The 18,568-nt window shown below is 41.6% G+C and overlaps 1 protein-coding gene across 4 annotated transcripts in view; it reads left to right on the top strand.

Moving 5' to 3' along the window:
• LOC138795522 (midasin-like) overlaps positions 1-18,568 on the top strand; it is a 75,193-nt gene that overhangs the window by 33,972 nt on the left and 22,653 nt on the right. For all 4 annotated transcript variants that reach the window (XM_069974734.1, XM_069974735.1, XM_069974733.1 and 1 more), the window contains 15 exons: positions 1,321-1,556; positions 3,267-3,362; positions 3,764-3,858; positions 4,145-4,260; positions 4,362-4,511; positions 7,752-7,861; positions 8,230-8,303; positions 8,864-9,059; positions 9,660-9,804; positions 9,914-10,060; positions 11,497-11,623; positions 11,947-12,052; positions 12,338-12,453; positions 15,025-15,441; positions 16,968-17,194. In XM_069974734.1, coding sequence (XP_069830835.1) covers positions 1,321-1,556; positions 3,267-3,362; positions 3,764-3,858; positions 4,145-4,260; positions 4,362-4,511; positions 7,752-7,861; positions 8,230-8,303; positions 8,864-9,059; positions 9,660-9,804; positions 9,914-10,060; positions 11,497-11,623; positions 11,947-12,052; positions 12,338-12,453; positions 15,025-15,441; positions 16,968-17,194 — 2,358 coding nt within the window. The remainder of the gene's footprint in view (positions 1-1,320; positions 1,557-3,266; positions 3,363-3,763; positions 3,859-4,144; positions 4,261-4,361; positions 4,512-7,751; positions 7,862-8,229; positions 8,304-8,863; positions 9,060-9,659; positions 9,805-9,913; positions 10,061-11,496; positions 11,624-11,946; positions 12,053-12,337; positions 12,454-15,024; positions 15,442-16,967; positions 17,195-18,568) is intronic.

The raw sequence follows: 18,568 nt of genomic DNA, 5'->3' as shown, positions 1-18,568 counted from the left end.
GATAAAGCTGAGAGAAGAATCGCTGCAGCGCGTCCTCTCCTGGCTCTGTGTCACGTGATCAGTCGGGCTCCATTTTAAGTCCGCCTGATGACGTATCTCAGAACACGGAGACCTGGACTAATCAAAAACTTTTGACACGACAAAAGTTTTGTGAAGTGGTTGTGACACTTTAAAGGGAACCAATCACTGGAAAAAAGCATATAGAGCTTTTGAAATGTGCTGTTAGAGCACACAGCACACTTGGCACACGTGTTTCCATAGCCTCCGTGCCTTCCCCCTGTAAGCCGCAAAGTAACTTTATAAAACTGGCGCCCTGTATGCTAATTACCTGAGGTAGTCACCTGGGCGGTGTTCGGCTAGCAGGTAGTCACGGTCCCCTGGGCGTTCTTCCGCTGTAATCACGCCCCCTCTGGGCGTGATTCAAATGTCAGAGTGGCTGTGGCGTCACTCGGGAGCGCGCCGTGCCCAACGTCGGCGCGCTTACGTACTGATGCCGGACGCCGCCGCTCATGCGCAGTGCAGCCGCTTCCATTCCGGCTGGACTGCGCCTGTGCAGAATAGCCTCGAACTCCGGCTAACAGGCTATTCGAGGCTATTCTGCACAGGCGCAGTACCGCCGGAATGGACCGTGACTACCTGCTAGCCGAACACCGCCCAGGTGACTACCTCAGGTAATTAGCATACAGGGCGCCAGTTTTATAAAGTTACTTTGCGGCTTACACGGGGAAGGCACGGAGGCTATGGAAACACGTGTGCCAAGTGTGCTGTGTGCTCTAACAGCACATTTCAAAAGCTCTATATGCGTTTTTCCGGTGATTGGTTCCCTTTAACATTGGTAGCTAAACGCAGGGCTAAAAGCCTTGTGCCATCTACTATATAGTGGTGGCGCACATTACTGCACTTCAGCTCCAGTTCAATTGATTAGAAGCGGAACTGCTGTCACTACACAGTAGATGGCACAGGGCTTCCAGCACCATTTGCTGTGTATAGGTGCTGGTGCAGAGGCTCCCTCCAATCACAACATGATGGCCTCGCATGTGGATAAAATCCCCTTTAATTGTTTGGCATGTGTCTCTGGTGGCATCAGCTAGGCACAACATAATTGGCACGTAAAGTGGTATATCTGTGGAAAAACTTTTTCCATTTTCCTAAATCTGATATGTATTAAAGCATTAGTCATTTAACAAAACTTTTAACTTGTTGTAGAGACAACGGCAAAAATTGTGAGCACTCCCATATGACTACTAGAGTCTGTGTTTGGGCATTTAGCAGACTTTAATCTTGTGTATGTTATTTCATGTCTTTTATCTTTACTTTTAGGGGCTGACTTAAATGACCAGCTTTTCAGCAGCCATTTGCTGGCTAGCACACTCCTGCAGAACACAATATTGGGCAACAGTAACTCAGACCTTAAAGTGCAGCATGAAGGCCCTTATGACGTCTATCAGCACCCTAACATCCAGCAGGTCAGGCAGTGCCAATGTGTGCTGAGCCGCTTCAGTGAAGAGGTGAACAAGTTGCTGGGAGATTGGCCAGACCATCCTGCATTGGTTCAGGTGAGGAACATACTGGAGCCCTACAAGATAGAGCAAGATGATGCCAGAGCCTCACGGTCTGTGATGGAAGTCTGTCTATATGGTGGTCTGTAACCCTGTTCTGGCATCAGAGCAAGTTCACATTAACTTCATGATGTTCTATGATATGCTGAGGCTATGGCTATATTCCTCACTTTTAAATACATCCTTGACTAGAACTAGAATTCTGTATGTTACACACGATCCTATCCTAAAAATTCTTACAAGTGATTGTCCATGTTTGAAGTGAATCTGTCAGCTGCTGTTTACGTACCAAACTGCTGACACTGTTAGACACTGCTGGAATGCCTCCTCGCTCCACATCCCATATGTTTCCCAGCCTAATTGACAGTCAGCTGAAAGTGGCCTCTAAAGCAGTTTCAGGGATGAGAGGGGGGAATGAGGAGACATTCTACTTTCCAGCATTTCAGGAGAAAAGCCTCTTTAAGGGTACCTTCACACGTAATGGATCTGCAGCGGATTTCATGATGCAAATTCACAGCGAGATCCGCTGCGGATCCCTGCCCTGTACACTCTATGGGCAGACAAACTCGCAGCCGGATGGACATCCCGCTGTATGTCAGCAGCCCGCCCCGTTAACCCCCCCCCCCCCCCCGCCGCCGGAGCGTACACTTTACCTGCTCCCACTCTGGCTTGCTTTGGGGCTTCTGGGGTTTTCACGTCCCACTCAGCCTGAGTCCCCTGAGAGAAGTGTAATAGGAAAATTATTGTGATTTACCTCTTATATGATTTAAGAAAAGAAAAGGAATAAGTTGCTGCTTAGATGATTTGCACAACTTACCAATTCCGGAGTAGGTGATACACAATTCTGTAGGAGGCAGGGAGAGATCTGGTGGTGGGGCAGCAGATCTGACAAGGGCAGCAGGGCAGCATTGAGTGTAAGGGCAAAGAGTTTAATATTTAGATTTAAAGGGAATGTGTCATCAGAAAATGACTTTGCTTAAATAATGTTTCATGTTAAAAATATTTTCTAAGAGGTTTTGGTGGCATTTTCCATTTTTCTATCAATATTATAAAATAATCCTGAAATCTTGCAATTTTAATTCTCACCACTGGGGCTGTTATCTATGTCCATGAGCCTTTCTGTAAAGCATGTCACTAAATAGTGTTAAGAACAGCCCAGGCAATATGGCAGCTCCCATAATAATGTACAAAAAGTGAAGTAAAAAAAATAAAATAAAAGTCAGAAAATAGAAACATATTAGCGTAAAAAAAACAACAACTTTTAGTATCTGAATCTAATCAGTAAAAGAAAATTCAGGTGACACATTCCCTTTAAGGTATCGGTGTGGAAGTGGAGCATGTATGTATTACTAAGTGCTTTGTTTATAGAAGATGCTTGTAATAAAATGTTTTTTCTTTATTTGCTGTATATCCCCCTTTAGGGTATGAGCATACTAAGGAATCCAGGCAGATCACCTGCCACGGATTCCGCAGCTGTCCCCGCTCATCTCCAGCTGTGCCATATACTCCATTCTATGCACAGACAGATTCAGCCATCCGCCTGAAAAATAAACCTGTTCATTCTTGGGGCAGACGGCGGAATCTGCCTGACCATAGAAGGACCATAGAGACGCGCGGGGCCACGAGCAGGGGCGATTTTTATTCATACAATACTGAATTTACTTTTTAACATTTTAAAATATATATTTTTTTTTCCTTCTTTTACAGCTTGTGACTATAATTGATAGAATTCAAGGATTTCCTCTATCCAGCCCTCTCTGCAAATTTTTAAATGGTCTGGAAATTCTTTTGGCAAAATCTCAAGTACGTACATTTGTTTTGTTTATTACACATTAAAACTTAACTGCTTTCGAATTTTTAGATAAGATGTGGTAGCTGTCGCTCCCCACCTGCATCAGTAAGTCTTCCGCCCCCATAGCTCTTTGAGATATCAGATTTGTTGGCATTAGGTTAGGTGATAGAATTTCTATGAAATATTTTAAAAAAAATAAATATTCTCAAATTTTCATAGAAAATGCAAAAAGTATTTGAGTACCCCTTGAGATTTTGAAGGTATTCAGCTGTGTCCATTCATTTACAGAAAAAAATTTGGGAATAATGTGTAGCAGGTTTTTTATTTTTCGGTTTTTAGTCACGGGTTGTTTTACCTTCATTTAAGAGAATTTATAACTTGTGAGTGATCAAATGTTTTTTTTCTTCAACAGGACTGGGAAGAGAATGCTAGCCGTAATTTGTCTCTGCGAAAGAACCTTGATGAAATTACACAGCTCATTATCCAATGGCGGAAACTTGAACTGAAGTAAGATTATTTGTTCAATCTTTAGTTACAGCCATTATGTCCCTGCATTATTCAGATGTCTATTGGTTGTTACTGAAACATTTGACAGATAGGCTCTATAAAGTAGGCATGTCATTTACTGACCTGAGATTAGAAAATGGGCATAAAGTTGCCAGGATTGATTGACAACATTGTGGACACTTCATTTCACTGACACAACACAGTATCACAACAGTTTCTGCCATTAAACAGGGAACACAACCTTAGCAGTTCTATTAATGGAGTACATTTCTTTATTGGCTTTTAGCTGCTGGTCTTTGAGTCTTGACAATGCTATGGAGCGACATGCAGGAAAATCCCGCAGGCACTGGTTTTCTGTTTATCAGTTGATAGAAGATTACCTTCAAGTGGAGCAGGAGCAAGGTGAGCATATTAGGTGCTTGTCATTGATAAACATGTCTGATAAAGTAGTGTTTGACCTTTTTTTTTTTTTTATTTTTTGCTGGTTTGGTTAATATATGCAGACAACGATGAGGAGCAGTCATTGCAGTCTGTTACAAAGACGCTACAAACATTTATTGAAGCATCCACTCTGGGAGAATTTTCCTCTCGTCTTAACATTATACTGACTTTTCATTGTCACGTCCTGCTTGTGCCACAAACACCCAGAAAAGGTATGCAAATGTTTTCATTTTTTCATTCTTTCTTTTTTGTCAAGCAACATAAGAATGTTTCAGGGATATATATATATATATATATATATATATATATATATATATATATATATATATATATATATATATATATATATATATATATATTTATCTTTTTTTTTTTTTATTCATAATGTAAGTATAAAAAAGGGATTATCCCAGGAGAACAACATAAGCATATGACATGTGCCTGATAGATCCTCTTTTGCTGACAGCCATTAAAGGGGTACTCTGGCTCTTTAAAACTTTTTATATAATGCTGTCCTTATACACAACATAATAAACATCTTATTCCTACCTCTCCAAGCTCTCCCATTGTCCTTCAGTATCTTCAGGTCCCTCCCTTAATGCTGCTCACTTAAAGCGACTCTGTACCCAAAATCTGTCCCCCCCACACACACACAAGCCGCTTGTATCGTCAGATAGCTGCTTTTAATCCAAGATCTGTCCTGGGGTCCGTTCATCAGGTAATGCAGTTATTGTCCTAAAAACAACTTTTAAATGTGCAGCCCTGTGTCACATTGCAGTGGCCTAGAGTGTTTGTGCCCTGTCTGAACACTGCACTGATGCCCTAACGATGTGTCGTGTTCACACAGGTAATGAATAGCAGAAATTGTTTTAGGGGCATTCCTAATGATGAAGAGGGCAGGGAGGAGGGACGGAGGGGTGTTGCAAGCCTAGGGCACAGACACTCTAGGCTACGCCAGTTTGACACAGGGCTGCAAGTTTGAGGCCCCCTTCACACGTCTGGAAAATCCATCCGGATTTCCGGACCCATAGACTTTAATTGGTCACGGACACCCCCATAGAAGTCTATTGGAGCGCCGGAATAACGGGCACTTTCCTGATGTACATCAGGAAAAGTGCCCACGATTCCGGATTACCTGCGCACCCTCACCACCCGCATAATCCACCTCCCTGCTTCCTCGTGACGGGCTGGTGTTCAGCTGCTGCCATCCCCGTCTGCACCCCTGACTCCTGCTTCCTGGTGCCACGTCCGGACCCCTCACCCAGCGGCACACACCCCAAACCCCCCCCCCCCCCCTGATCACAGGTTAGCACCCCCGCCTGGACCCCTCGCCCAGCATCCCCCCCCCCCCGGACCTCAGATTAGCGGTACAGACCCCCGCCCAGCAGCAGCCGGCAGCGCTACCCCCGGCCCCCACCCCCCCCTGGCCCTGAGATTGGAGGCCCCGAGATTAGCGGCCCCCACCCGAACCCCTCTGCCGGCAGAACCCCCCCCCCCCCCCGACCCCCCCCCCCCCCCCCCCCCCCCCGGACCTCAGATTTGCGGGGCCCTCACTCACCCACCATCCTCTGCCCCCCGATTCCAGAACAGAAGACCAGGAGCCAGGACAGGTCAGCCCCCCCCCCCCCCCCCCCCCAGAAGTAAAGCTCCCACAGTGTCCTGCTGAGAGGTCATGATGGGAGTTTTACTTATGCAACCTAGATGGCCACAGGCTGCATAAGTACAACTCCCATCATGACCTGTCAGCCTGGCATTATGGGAGTTGTAGTTCTGCAAGCGGTGACCATCCAGTTTGCAGAACTACACCTCCCATTTTTATCTTCTGATCAGGAAATCCTGATGGTTTCCTGATGGTAAAAACGGATTACTGTCAGGAAATCCTGATACTTTCCTGATGACATTTGAGGTCTCCTGATCAGGATTTCCTGACAGTAAAAACTGACACGGACGTGTGAATGGGGCTTAAAACTTGTTTTTTAGGACAATAACTGCATCACCTGCCAAATGGACCCCAGGACAGATCTTGGATTAAAAGCAGCTATCTGATGGTACAAGCTGTTTGGGGGGAACAGATTGTAGGTACAGAGTCACTTTAATAATGCTGTATCGGTCAGTCAGTGACAGCCCCAGCCAATCACTGACTGAGATTGGTTGAGTGGGTTGTCAATGCCAAGAAGACCTTGTATTAGAATTGGCGGCAGGGTTTAGCAGGGGACCAGAGACACTGACTGAGGACAACAGGGGAGCGTAGAGAGGTAAAAAATAGCTTCTTTAAAACTTTTTTTTTGTACGGCTGTAGTTATATAGATGATAAAATTCTGGAGTACCCCTTAAATTCAGTGTTGACCTGTAAAATGGGCACCCCTTCAGGGAAAGGATACAACCTCCCTTGGCATTAACAGGTGAACATTGAAGATTAAATAATGTGGACCTGCTATGATCAGCTGACCAATGTGACTGCTAAATTTTCAAAAGTTGCTGCAATATAGCATATTAGAGTTAATACAAAGAGGTACTCCGGTGCTAAGAAAAAACTCTAATTTCTTCATCTTCCACTTGCAGCTGAAAGTATTGTATTCCATTACTTAGTCTTATGCTAAGTTTACACGGAGCGATTATCGGGCGAATTCTCGCAATAACGATCGAATTCGAACGATAATCGTACATGTAAACGCGGCGAACGATCGAAAAATCGTTCATTTTGATCTTTAACATGTTCATAAATCGTTGTTCGTAGTTCGCAAAAAAATTCGCCGATCGTTCCGTGTAAACAGTCGTCACACGATAGTCCGGCAGCCCGGCCCCCCGCTCATCCGCAGCCCCCTGCGCCGGCTCAATCGCCGCCCCGATCAACGCCGCCCCGATCGCCATCCCCGCCGCTCCGAACGCCACCCCCACCCGCCGCCGCCGGGTGGCGATTGGGGTGGCGCAGGGGGCTTCGGTTGACCGTGGGGCCGGGCTGCGGATGGGCAGGGGGCCTGGCTGCGGGCGCGCCATCGCAAAACGATTTTTCCGTACGATATATCGTACTGTCTAAACGCCGGTCGTTATTAAAAAAAAATAAATTGTTACTTCGAAATCGTTAATCGTACGATCGGGCCAATAATCGCCTCGTGTAAACTTAGCATTAGTCTTACAGTTTTTACCGGGCACGATATCTAGCATGTGGTACACAGTATGTGAGCCACTTTTTTGGTATAAATTGTACCAGAAGTCTGGTAGGTTTTCCTTAGCAAATCTGTGTGCTAAGACAAAAATCAGCACATTATGTACTATATGTTATGTGTTAAAATGAAATAACTGAAGGTAACAAAGGATAAATGTAAACATGTTGGTAAATTACTGCATCTAAGGAACCAGTTTTTCAGTGTGTTTGGTTCAGCTACTGTAGTATGTTTTTGTACTATGTAACTATGTACGTTTGTATATGTAACTTGTACATGTTTCTGCAGATTTGTTATGCAGTCTACTCTGGAATCTTTACCATTATTACAAGCAGTTTTTGCCATCTGTCGAAGCAAGAATTACTGAATTGCGTAAACCTGTGGAAAAAGAACTAAAAGTACGTATGTGTTCTGGGCAGTATCTAGTTAAATGTGACTTGCAGCATGGTTGTCCTAATTGAAGCATAGTTAAACAAGTCTAATAATTGAAGTCGGCACCAAAAGCAAATTAGTTCTTAAAACGTGAATTATAAAAAAAATTTTGTACTTTGACTTAATTAACCCTTTCTCATAGTTAGGGCCTTTCTGACTATCGAAGAGCCAAATTTTACCTTTTAGGAATGATGTTTTTTTTTAATGCTACCTTTATTTTCCTTTTTGCTTTTTATTCATGTAAGACTGGAGCAAATTATGGGTTACACTTCTTGGACATTGATATTTTTTGTAGAGAATTAGTAAGTTTTATAATTTTTTTTTTTTCTTTTAGGATTTTGTAAAAATATCCAGGTGGAATGATGTCAGTTTTTGGTCTGTAAAACAATCTGTGGAAAAGACACATCGGTAAGACAGTAGTATATGTTGGCAACAGATTAAGCTCATTTAGATGATTATTTTATTCTGTATAGTGAGAGAGACCCCTCATTCCCCCCCTGATGGAAGGCTGCAGCGTTTACTACTGTATGTGCATACAATAGCATACCATCACCCTTACAGCCCCTCTCATTCTTTGGACTATGTTGGCTATTTAAATCACAGTGCAGTGTCCAGGGGTTTGAAGGAGAGAACTAAAAACTGTCCTTACACCTTGGGGGAGCTGGTACACTTCTGCATGGACATCAAGGCTGTGTTCACTAGTGACACCAATATATGGATAACAATGTGTTATTTTTCCCCCCGTCTTTTCCTTCCTAGAGGAAACAGTCCTGTGTGTGTGTATATGTATATGGATGTATGCATATATGTGTGTGTATATATGTATGTGTATATATATATATATATGTGTGTGTGAAAACAAAGAAAAAAAAATTATATATTTATTTATATATAATTTTTTTTTTCTTTGTTTTCACGCTACTGTCCAGAGTAGACGCTAAACATTTCATGTCTTGCTTTCCTTTTAGAACACTTTTTAAATTCATTAAGAAGTTTGAAGCTGCTCTGAATGAAGCCTCGTCTTCAGCTTTAGTGGAAAGTGCCCATGACGATCAACTGGATTTAACGGAGACTGGAATTGACTCGAAAGTCAAAAGAAACGCTGTGCAACAGCTCACTTCAGTACTAAACACTGCCTCATCTTCTGAAGCAAGCCGTGTACCAGTAAGACTTTAGGAGAATACTTTAATTACAGTTTTTTTAAAATTCCTTTTAAAGGGGTTATCCAGTGCTACAAAAACATGGCCACTTTCTTTCAGAGACAACACGACTCTTGTCTCCAGGTCAGGTGCAGTTTGCAATTAAGCTCCGTTCACTTCTATGGAACTGAGCAGCAAAACCCCGCCCAAGCTGGAGGCAAGAGTGGGGCTGTCTCTGGAAGAAAGTAGCCATGTTTTTGTAGTGCATCTTGATCATTGTGCACACTGGGCCCAAGCTGTGTGTTTGGCATATTAACAGGACAACCCTTTCGGGGTATATGTCAAGATTATCGATAGGGCTCCAGTCACCCAAGAGGCCAAAAGTCTTTGCCTCTGTTGTGGTGGTATGTGCAGTGGAATGTACTTTCCTATAGGGCCATTACTATAAAAAAAAATTCTGTAGAATGCAGTCAATGGGGAACACCTGGCAGTGTATGTAATATCCCCCATTGTGTATGAGTTGTACAAAATGGCAATTCTGCTACGTTTATAGATCTAATAAGCATGTAGCCACTTTTTTTACTTTAAATGTGATCTTGTGATTATTTTTATGTTTGTCTTACAGCTAAACTGTGGAGAAGATATTTATTCAGCCGCATCACTTCAATGCCGCCTTCCAAAGCTGACTAAGAGAATGGGACATTTGTGCGGTTCATTCATAAAGAAAAGCTTAATGCCAGCCTTGTTTGAAAATCTCAATACGTTTACAGGTATAAACAAACTTATTTAACGCTTTTATACTTGTTTCAGACAGTTTAGTTACCACATGTGTGTTGTTTGTCACGTGCCGTAACAAGTAATTTCATGGTTTTATTACAGAGGGAATTATAGAATCTGTGCAAGAGCTTCAAAATCTTACCATAGACCAGAGTGCAGAGAAGGAGAAGCAGAAGTCTGAGGCCAAGCACATCTTGATGCAAAAGCAAAGGGCACTTGCAGAACTTTTTAAAATGTTGTCTCGAACAGGTATGTTATGTGATGTGTGGAATAGATTTTACTCTTAATGGACTACTCTGGTGTTCAGAATGCAAATTTTTTTGCTAAGGTTTAAAAAAGAAAAAAAATTTAATGTTAGAAACTTTTGCTACTAGAGATGATATATAGATATATATATATATATATATATATATATATATATATATATATATATATATATATATATAGTATATAGATATATATATATAGATATATATATATATATATATATATATATATATATATATATATATATATATAGCTATAGAGATATAGAGAGATATAGAGATATAGAGAGATATAGAGATATAGAGAGATACAGTGGTGCCTTGGATTACGAGCATAATTCGTTCCAGGACTGTGCTTGTAATCCAAATCCACTCTTAAACCAAAGCAAATTTTCCTATAGGAAATTATAGAAATGCAGACAATTGGTTCCGTACCCCAAAAATAATGATTTATTATTCTGAATAACGTGAAACAGATGAAACAAACATTCAAAAACAGCAGAATATGTGATATTATAAGTTACTGTACAGTAATTGAGAGGATGGGAAACACAAGGGCGGAGAGAGACTGCAGGGAGCATAAAGGAATGAGCAGGGCAGATGTGGGCACATACATGCAGCACTCTCTGTCCGGGGAGAGAGGGGTTACAACTATGAAGAGATTACCTCCACAGTCCTTTCCCCTGATGTAAGCCCCAGCTTGAAGTGGATCTGCTATGATTTGGAAGGTGAGGGAGACTTCCTGGGTCACAGTACAGGGCTGTAGACCCCGCTATGCAGACCATGACCCTCTTCCACTTGCCCTCGCACCCAGTACAGGGAGCTCTTAAATCAAAGCAATGCTCTTAAACCAAGTCACAATTTTAAAAAACTGTGAGCTCCTAAACCAAAACGCTCTTAAACCAAGTTACTCTTAAACCAAGGTACCACTATATACATAGATATATATATAGATATATATATATATATATATATATATATATATATATATAGATAGATAGATAGATAGATAGATAGATAGATAGATAGATAGAGATACACACACGCACGCACGCTGCCTCAATTACTGACTGAGACGGGACAGAAGCAGCCAGTGATTGGCTCAGCAGGCTGTCACTTATGTCTGGAGAGTGAGAAGCCCGCTCAGCCAGTCACTGGCTGCCACTGTCCTGTCTGTCAGTCTTTGGCTACTCTGGCTGGAGGCGGTGCAGAAGAGGACACTGGGGAGCACAGTCAGGTAGGTATAGCACCAAAACTGCACCATTGTTTAGCTGTTTTAATGCAATTCAATAATGTTCTGAGAACCAAATTTTTGAAAAATTTGCTCATCTCTATTTGCTACTTTATTGAAAAGTCATAGAGAAGGAAAATAGCTGAAAAGCTTACTTTTTCTTACATTTTTACTATCACAACTTGTAGGTTTATCATATCGCCAGGGGATTGCATGGATGCGTAAGAAGAACAACCAGGATATGCTTTGCCTCCATCCTTTGGACTTGAACACTGCCTTATCAATCTCAAATAGTACATTGGAAGCCAATTCTGAGTGAGTATTCCTTTTTTTTTTTTATAGTTTCAGAAGTGTTAAATTTTAGTTTAAATGTTTTTCTTGACTAAGTAAAAACTCAAAAGTTAATATGTAATTACTGTAAACCAGTTTCCTGATGTTTCAGGCTAGTATATTGTCTCATCATAACAACATCATCTAACAATATGTGTACACCATAGAATTATACGAGAAAAAAAATTTACATTTATTTGTGGCTTCATGACTTAGGCTGTACATTTTAATATTTAGCGAAAAAATGTGCCGTGTCAGGAAAACAGAGAGTGATGATTAGGAATGAGCATATGATATCTTCCCTTCAGGCTGCATGCAGAAATCACCAGCACTTGGGATGGCTGTCAGAAGTATTTCTACAGATCACTTGCTCGTAATGCTAGACTGGAGGCTGCACTGGTAAATCCCGTCAAGGTGAGAGATACTGATGGATTTTAATGTATGCACAGGAATTCGGAACTCCAGGCATCGTTATTCATGATGATGCCTGGAGCTCCAAAAATGTTTAAATTACAAACAACAGAGTGATCATATGACTATACATCATGGTTTATAAGTTTGGTTTGGAAGAAGCCGTTTTTGTTTGTTTGACCCTTTTCTGTTTCCTTTTTTCAATTAACTGAATTTGGTATTTTCCTTATTTGTTTCGTCCTATAATTCTTGTTACTTTATAGTTTTCCATAATATTCTTCTGATTAGGAACTTGGCTTAGGGAACATTGAAAGATGCAAGGGTTTCTCCGGTCATCTTTTAAAGATCCTCTTGAAACAGAGACGCTACCTTACTACCGTTACAGAGCAGTGGATTACTCTCCGGTATGTCAAAGTATTTTGTTTTCACAGTTCCTTAAATTAAAACAAGCAAACAAAAGGTAGAAAAAAAAGTGTAGAGTTGATGATTTGTTTATATATCTAGGGCACTGTTTTAGTGGCATTATACCTTGTATTAAGGGGATATTCCCATATCTGCCTTTGTGGCATATCCTGTGAATCCTTAGGTCTGTAGATGAAAAGTTCTAGAGAGAGTTAGTGTACATCTAAAAATAAAAAAAATTAGTCATGTGCAAAGTTTTATTCGGTCAGCGTTGGCCAAAACTTCTTTAAAGTGAGAGTGCCCATTTAATATTAATCAACAGTAATATTTTCATAGTTGATATTTGTATGTACTGTCTGTCAGAGGCCATGTACAGCCATATTTTTCCTATAGAGGTCAATAATACCAGCCAAAATTACTTTTATACTTAAAGGAGAAGTCCGGCCAAAATTTATTTTTTATATGTTATTACTTATGGAAAGTTATACAATTTTCTAATGTACATTATTTATGGGAAATGCTCATATACTGCTATTTCCCTTAATTTAGTGTATCAGGGAGTGTTAGAATTCTCTCAGAAGCAGTGACGTCACGACCAACGGTGTAATTCCTATGGAGTGTCCAGCAGGGGGCGCTCTCTATATAGAAGACTATATATAGTGCGCCCCTGCTGGACACTCCATTGGAATTACAATGGATGTGTGTATGTAATGTAATGTACTGTACTTTGCGATTGAATACATTTATGGAATACTTTGGGGAGCAAGTGTCCTTGCTCCCTAAAGTATCCCATAAATGTTATCAATAAATACATTTGCAGGGCACCGAGCAGGGAGGGAGAGAGGTGCCATCTACCTCCCCCCTCCTTGCTCGGTGCTGGGAACATATACATAGTACTACTCCCCCATTATCTGCAGATAATGGGGGAGTAGTACCTGTGCTATCTTATCGCCGCCCGCGCCGGCGCTCATACAATTGCCGCCCGCTCCGCCACCGCTGCTGACATAAGTGCCGCCCGCTTTGCCGCCGCTCACCGTAGTGGCCCCTCCTCCTACGCTCCCCCTCCTCCTCCAAACACTATGGCCCCGCTGACTCCTCGCCGCCCCTCACACCATCCGGCCGGCCACCGCTCCCTGCTCCTGCAGGCCGGCCGCGTCAGCCCTCACCCACCCCGTCCAGCAGCACGGCGTTCCTGGTGCTTCCTGGTGTCCCAGGCCGGTGTGGGTGAGGGCTGACGCGGCTGGCATGCAGGAGCAGAGAGCGGTGGCCGGCCGGATAGTGTGAGGAGCGGCACGGGCGGCGGGGAGTCAGTGGGGCCATAGTGTTTCGAGGAGGAGGAGGGGGCACTACTGTGAGCGGCGGCGGAGCGGGCGGCACTTATGTGAGCGGCGGAGCGGGCTGCACTTGTGTGAGCGGCGGCGGAGCGGGCGGCACTTGTGTGAGCGGCGGCGATAAGATAGCAAAGGTACTACTCCCCCATTATCTGCAGATAATGGGGGAGTAGTACTTTGTATATGTTCCCAGCACCGAGCAAGGAGGGGGGAGGTAGATGGCACCTCTCTCCCTTCCTGCTCGGTGCCCTGCAAATGTATTTATTGAATACATTTATGGGATACTTTAGGGAGCAAGGACTCTTGCTCCCCAAAGTGTTCCATAAATGTATTCAATCGCAAAGTACAGTACATTAAATTACATACACACATCCATTGTAATTCCAATGGAGTGTCCAGCAGGGGCGCACTATATATAGAAGTCAATGGTACTCGTTGACTTCTATATAGAGAGCGCCCCCTGCTGGACACTCCATAGAAATTACACCGTTGGTAGTGACGTCACTGCTTCTGAGAGAATTCTAACACTTCCTGATACACTAAATTAAGGGAAATTACATTATATGAGCATTTCCCATAATTAATGTACATTAGAAAATTGTATAACTTTCCATAAGTAATAACATAAAAAATAAATTTTGGCCGGACTTTTCCTTTAATGTTTGCGTTTTCTCCTGCAATGCATAAAAAAGAGAGAGAAAAAAACAAAAAAAAAATAAAAACAAAGTACAGGTAGTGATCCATATTAGACTCCATCCTTTTGCATATGTTAAATGTCTTGTGAAAAAGGGAACACGAGTCAATTTGATGCTTCAAGAAATATTTAATTTATGGATTGAATATTCCTGTAGATGTTTTTATTTTCTTAGGAAGAAAACTAGTGTGTATTAACTGATTATTTTCAGCATATGATATATGTATAGCGACCGGGTTCGGGTTCGAGTCCATCCGAACCAAAACGATCGGCATTTGATTAGCTGGGGCTGCTGAACTTGGATAAAGCTCTAAGGTTGTCTGGAAAACATGGACACAGCCAATGACTATATCCATGTTTTCCACATAGCCTTAGGGCTTTATCCAACTTCAGCAGCCACCGCTAATCAAATGCTGAAAGTTCGGGTTCGGATGGACTCGAGCATGCTCCAGATTCGCTCATCTCTAATAGCGACCTGTGTAATTTTCTCAAGTAATGACTTTATTCCTAATTACAAATTCTCTTCTGTGTTTGTTCATATGTTACAGAAATCTGTTAGGTTGTATGCAGGAGATCAGCCATCGCCTGGAGTGGTCTGAGGAGTACAAGATTGCCTTTCCACCACAAGATGGGGTTAAGCAGTGGCTTGAGAGGTTGCAGAAGCTTTCGATGCAGTGCAGCATTGTACTCGAACAGCTATCCTGGTTATTGGAATGTTGTCCTATAAATAATGCGGAAGGACAGAATAAGACTTGTGGAGAAGCCAAGCCTTGGACAGACGAAATGAATGTTCCTTCTCCAGCCGCTGCAGATGGCCTGCCCAAACTATGTACCATTCGCAGAGCAGACAGTGACTGGCAGCAGCTGAATGAGACAGTAGCCAAGATGTTAACAGATATTAAGGCCGCAAAAACAACCATTGACACTATTCAACTGCAGTCTTGCAAGCCTCTATTTTACTCTTGGTAAGACCTTATTTAAGATCTGTTTTACAAGGGGCTAAACACAATGGTTCACTTTTCTTTAAGAAGTGATTTATTCTTCACAAAAGATCCGTTAAAAGGAAAACAATACATCTGCCTATCCCCCTGATGAAAGTAGATTTGCTCTTTTGATTGTGTATTGTAATTTTTTTTTTTTTTTTTTTACTCTAGAGCGACTGCCCATCTAATTTCTCTTCTGCACATAACTCAGCCTCTTATTGCCCCCCCAAGCCATCTTACCTGTGTCCAGATTGTGATGTCTGATACTTTGTGGCAATCACTTTTACCTTACACAAACAGGGTTATAAAAAGAAAAACACAGCTACCTTCTTGAAAAAAACATTACCACTTCTTTCTTCAGATTGTGTGGGGTATTACAACTAGGTTCCATTCATTTCACTGGATCTGAACTACAAAACTGCACCCAAACTAACCATGTTTTTGTATGCCTGGGTAACCTTTTTAAACGTATTACACTGCCCCCATAGTGCCCATACCCATTAGTGTAAAATTCACTAACCACTTGTCTAGTGATACCCATCATATACTACAGTCAAATAATGTGCGTGATATACATATCTTTCTATCTATCTATATCTATCTATTTTTTCTGTGTCTTATACTCTGTAATTGCTTTTCAAAGGGGGAATTAACAAAATAGGGGTTTTGTGGGGAAGCATATATTTGTTATATAGCTTCATGTGTGCTCAAAATTATAAAGTCTGCATACTTATTTCACTGGGAGGCTTCTGCAAATTTAAAGTGTCAGTCAATGCATATTTTTTTATTTTTTACAGAAATCAATAGTCCAGGCGATTTTAAGAAACGTTGTAATTGGGTTTATTAGGCAAATATGTCATTATCTGCATTCATAAAGACTTTCCCCAGGTCCTCCCCTCCCTTCCCTCTCTCATCCACTGCTCATTATTAGGAAATCTTGGCTTTTACATCAGTCAGGCCCTGTCTAATCTATGGAGAAGGGAGGAGGGAGATTAGTCGCCAGCAGAGAACAAAGGATTACACAGCGGGAGCTGTGTGAAAGCTGGTATTCAGAGGTCAGAGAGATCAGTGCTGACTCCAGAGGAGATAGCCCCGTGATTTAGCTATAAATTAACTGTCCTGTTTTGGTGCCCCATCTCCCTCCACCCCTCCCGTCTCCATAGAGAACCATAAAGACGGGGGAGAGCTTCAAACTGCTTTTTCATGATAAAAATACACTTTTCAGCTAATAAACCCAATCAAAAAGTTTCTTAAAATCGCTTGTAGTATTGATTTCTGCACATAAAAAAAAAAAATGAAACAACATTGACACTTTAAATAAATTTAGATAGAGGCGTACACCTCTACATAAATGACGTGAGACTTCTAGTGGTTGGGCAGCATCTGAACACCCTTACTGATCAAAAGTTGTTTTTTTTTGTTTTTTTTTAAGGGGACACTGCCCATTCAGTGTTTTAAGATACTGGTATGCAGCTATTACCTTATTTTTTCCTTTTTTCTTTTTTTAGGAAACATTTTGAAGCTTGCTCTTCAGCACTAGATTCAATGCAGCAGATAGCTCTTGACTTGAGAGAGGTAGAGTTGCTGTTTGTTCTCCCAGAGACAGAAGTGAAGGAGGCTGCGCAGCACTTGCCTTTCCTGAAGAGTATTCACTACATCAGAGAAGAAATTCGGGTAGCAATCAGAGAGTTCACTTTGTGGAAGTCCCGTCTGCAGGCAATCGGAAGAGCAAAGAGTAAGAAACACCTAAACTAGATTATATTACCTGAATGCTCTAGACCATTATTTCCTCAGCATCTAAATATTCTACATTGAGAGAGATCGAGGGGCTTGTCTGTTGTTTTACAGAAATAAAACTAAAAATGCTTAATTTTAATTAATGCATGGTTGATCTTCCCCCGTTACCTTGCACTATATATGTAAAAAAAAAAAAAAGATACATTGAAATATGAAAAGTTTTGTTTTGTTTTGTTTTTTTCACAAAATAATGCCTATTTTGCAGTTCTTGACAAGTTGTTTTTTTTTTGTGTCCATGTAGTTTTAAAAGTAGTAGATAAGAAAGTCCCTGCACTCACTCAGGTGAGTGCCGGGACTTTCATATCTACTACGTCGGGAATGCCATCCCACCACGAGCACCACCACAGAAGTGCCGTCTCCTCTACAATACAACGTATACTTTTTAAAATAGTTATGAATTTGCACAGAATTAGTCTGTGAAATAAAAAAAGATTGAACTTAAAGACCTGTGACCTTTTACCACATTAAAGGATACTTTGTCATAATACTGCCACAGCGCTGCTGATGCAGGCATGCACTAGAGACTGGTTTCTTCTGGCAGCCCCATTGTATACAATGCAGTCATCAACTGCGCTGCTGGAACAATTCAGTCTCCGGCATGCGCCTGCATCGGGAGTGTGGCGGCCGGATTTTTACAGTGTATGCTGCTACCAGCTAAAGGAACACTTTATTTACAGTTAAGTTATATAACAGGTTACTGTGTCTGATGCCTATATGGCAGTACTCCATAGGGACATAATGGGAAAAAAGTCCTTCTGTCTGGTAAAATTATATATTTAAATAGCTGTGGCCTTTTCTGTTCCATCTGAAAGCTGTTGAAATTTTTTTGGCCATCATTTTGTATAATTTTGAAATTGGGGCCTAAATATTTTACAGAGCAGCTTTTGTCCCCGATCCCCTTAGGTCATAACTGCATTAGCTCCACAGCACCATATAGCCATTGTGAGAACCAGCCCCATAGAATTGCATTACTCTAGCTCTTTTCCTAATGCTCGTTTATGACTGGCAGACAGGACAGACAACAGGTTTTCTCTGACCTGTAAATTGACTTTTGTGACAGTTTTGCACTATAATAATTTTTTCTGAAAAAATTTACAGGTAAATTTTATGCCCTGCAAATTTGCATATAAGATGAATCCCTAGAGAAGGTCCCCTTTTAAGATGGTCCCAGATGCCAAGTTATATTGAGCTATCAATTAGGATTACATTTTGTTCAAGGGCATTACTATTGAGGTCTAGTGATCTTGGGTATACAGCTGCACCTTTACTAAAAACTGTTCAAACACACAATTCTGCTATTGGTTTTATGCTT

The sequence above is a fragment of the Dendropsophus ebraccatus genome, chromosome 6, assembly GCF_027789765.1.
Source record: "Dendropsophus ebraccatus isolate aDenEbr1 chromosome 6, aDenEbr1.pat, whole genome shotgun sequence".
NCBI lineage: Eukaryota > Metazoa > Chordata > Amphibia > Anura > Hylidae > Dendropsophus > Dendropsophus ebraccatus.
The sequence above is the reverse complement of the archived record's forward strand: the minus strand, read 5'-3'. Positions and strand labels throughout refer to the sequence as shown.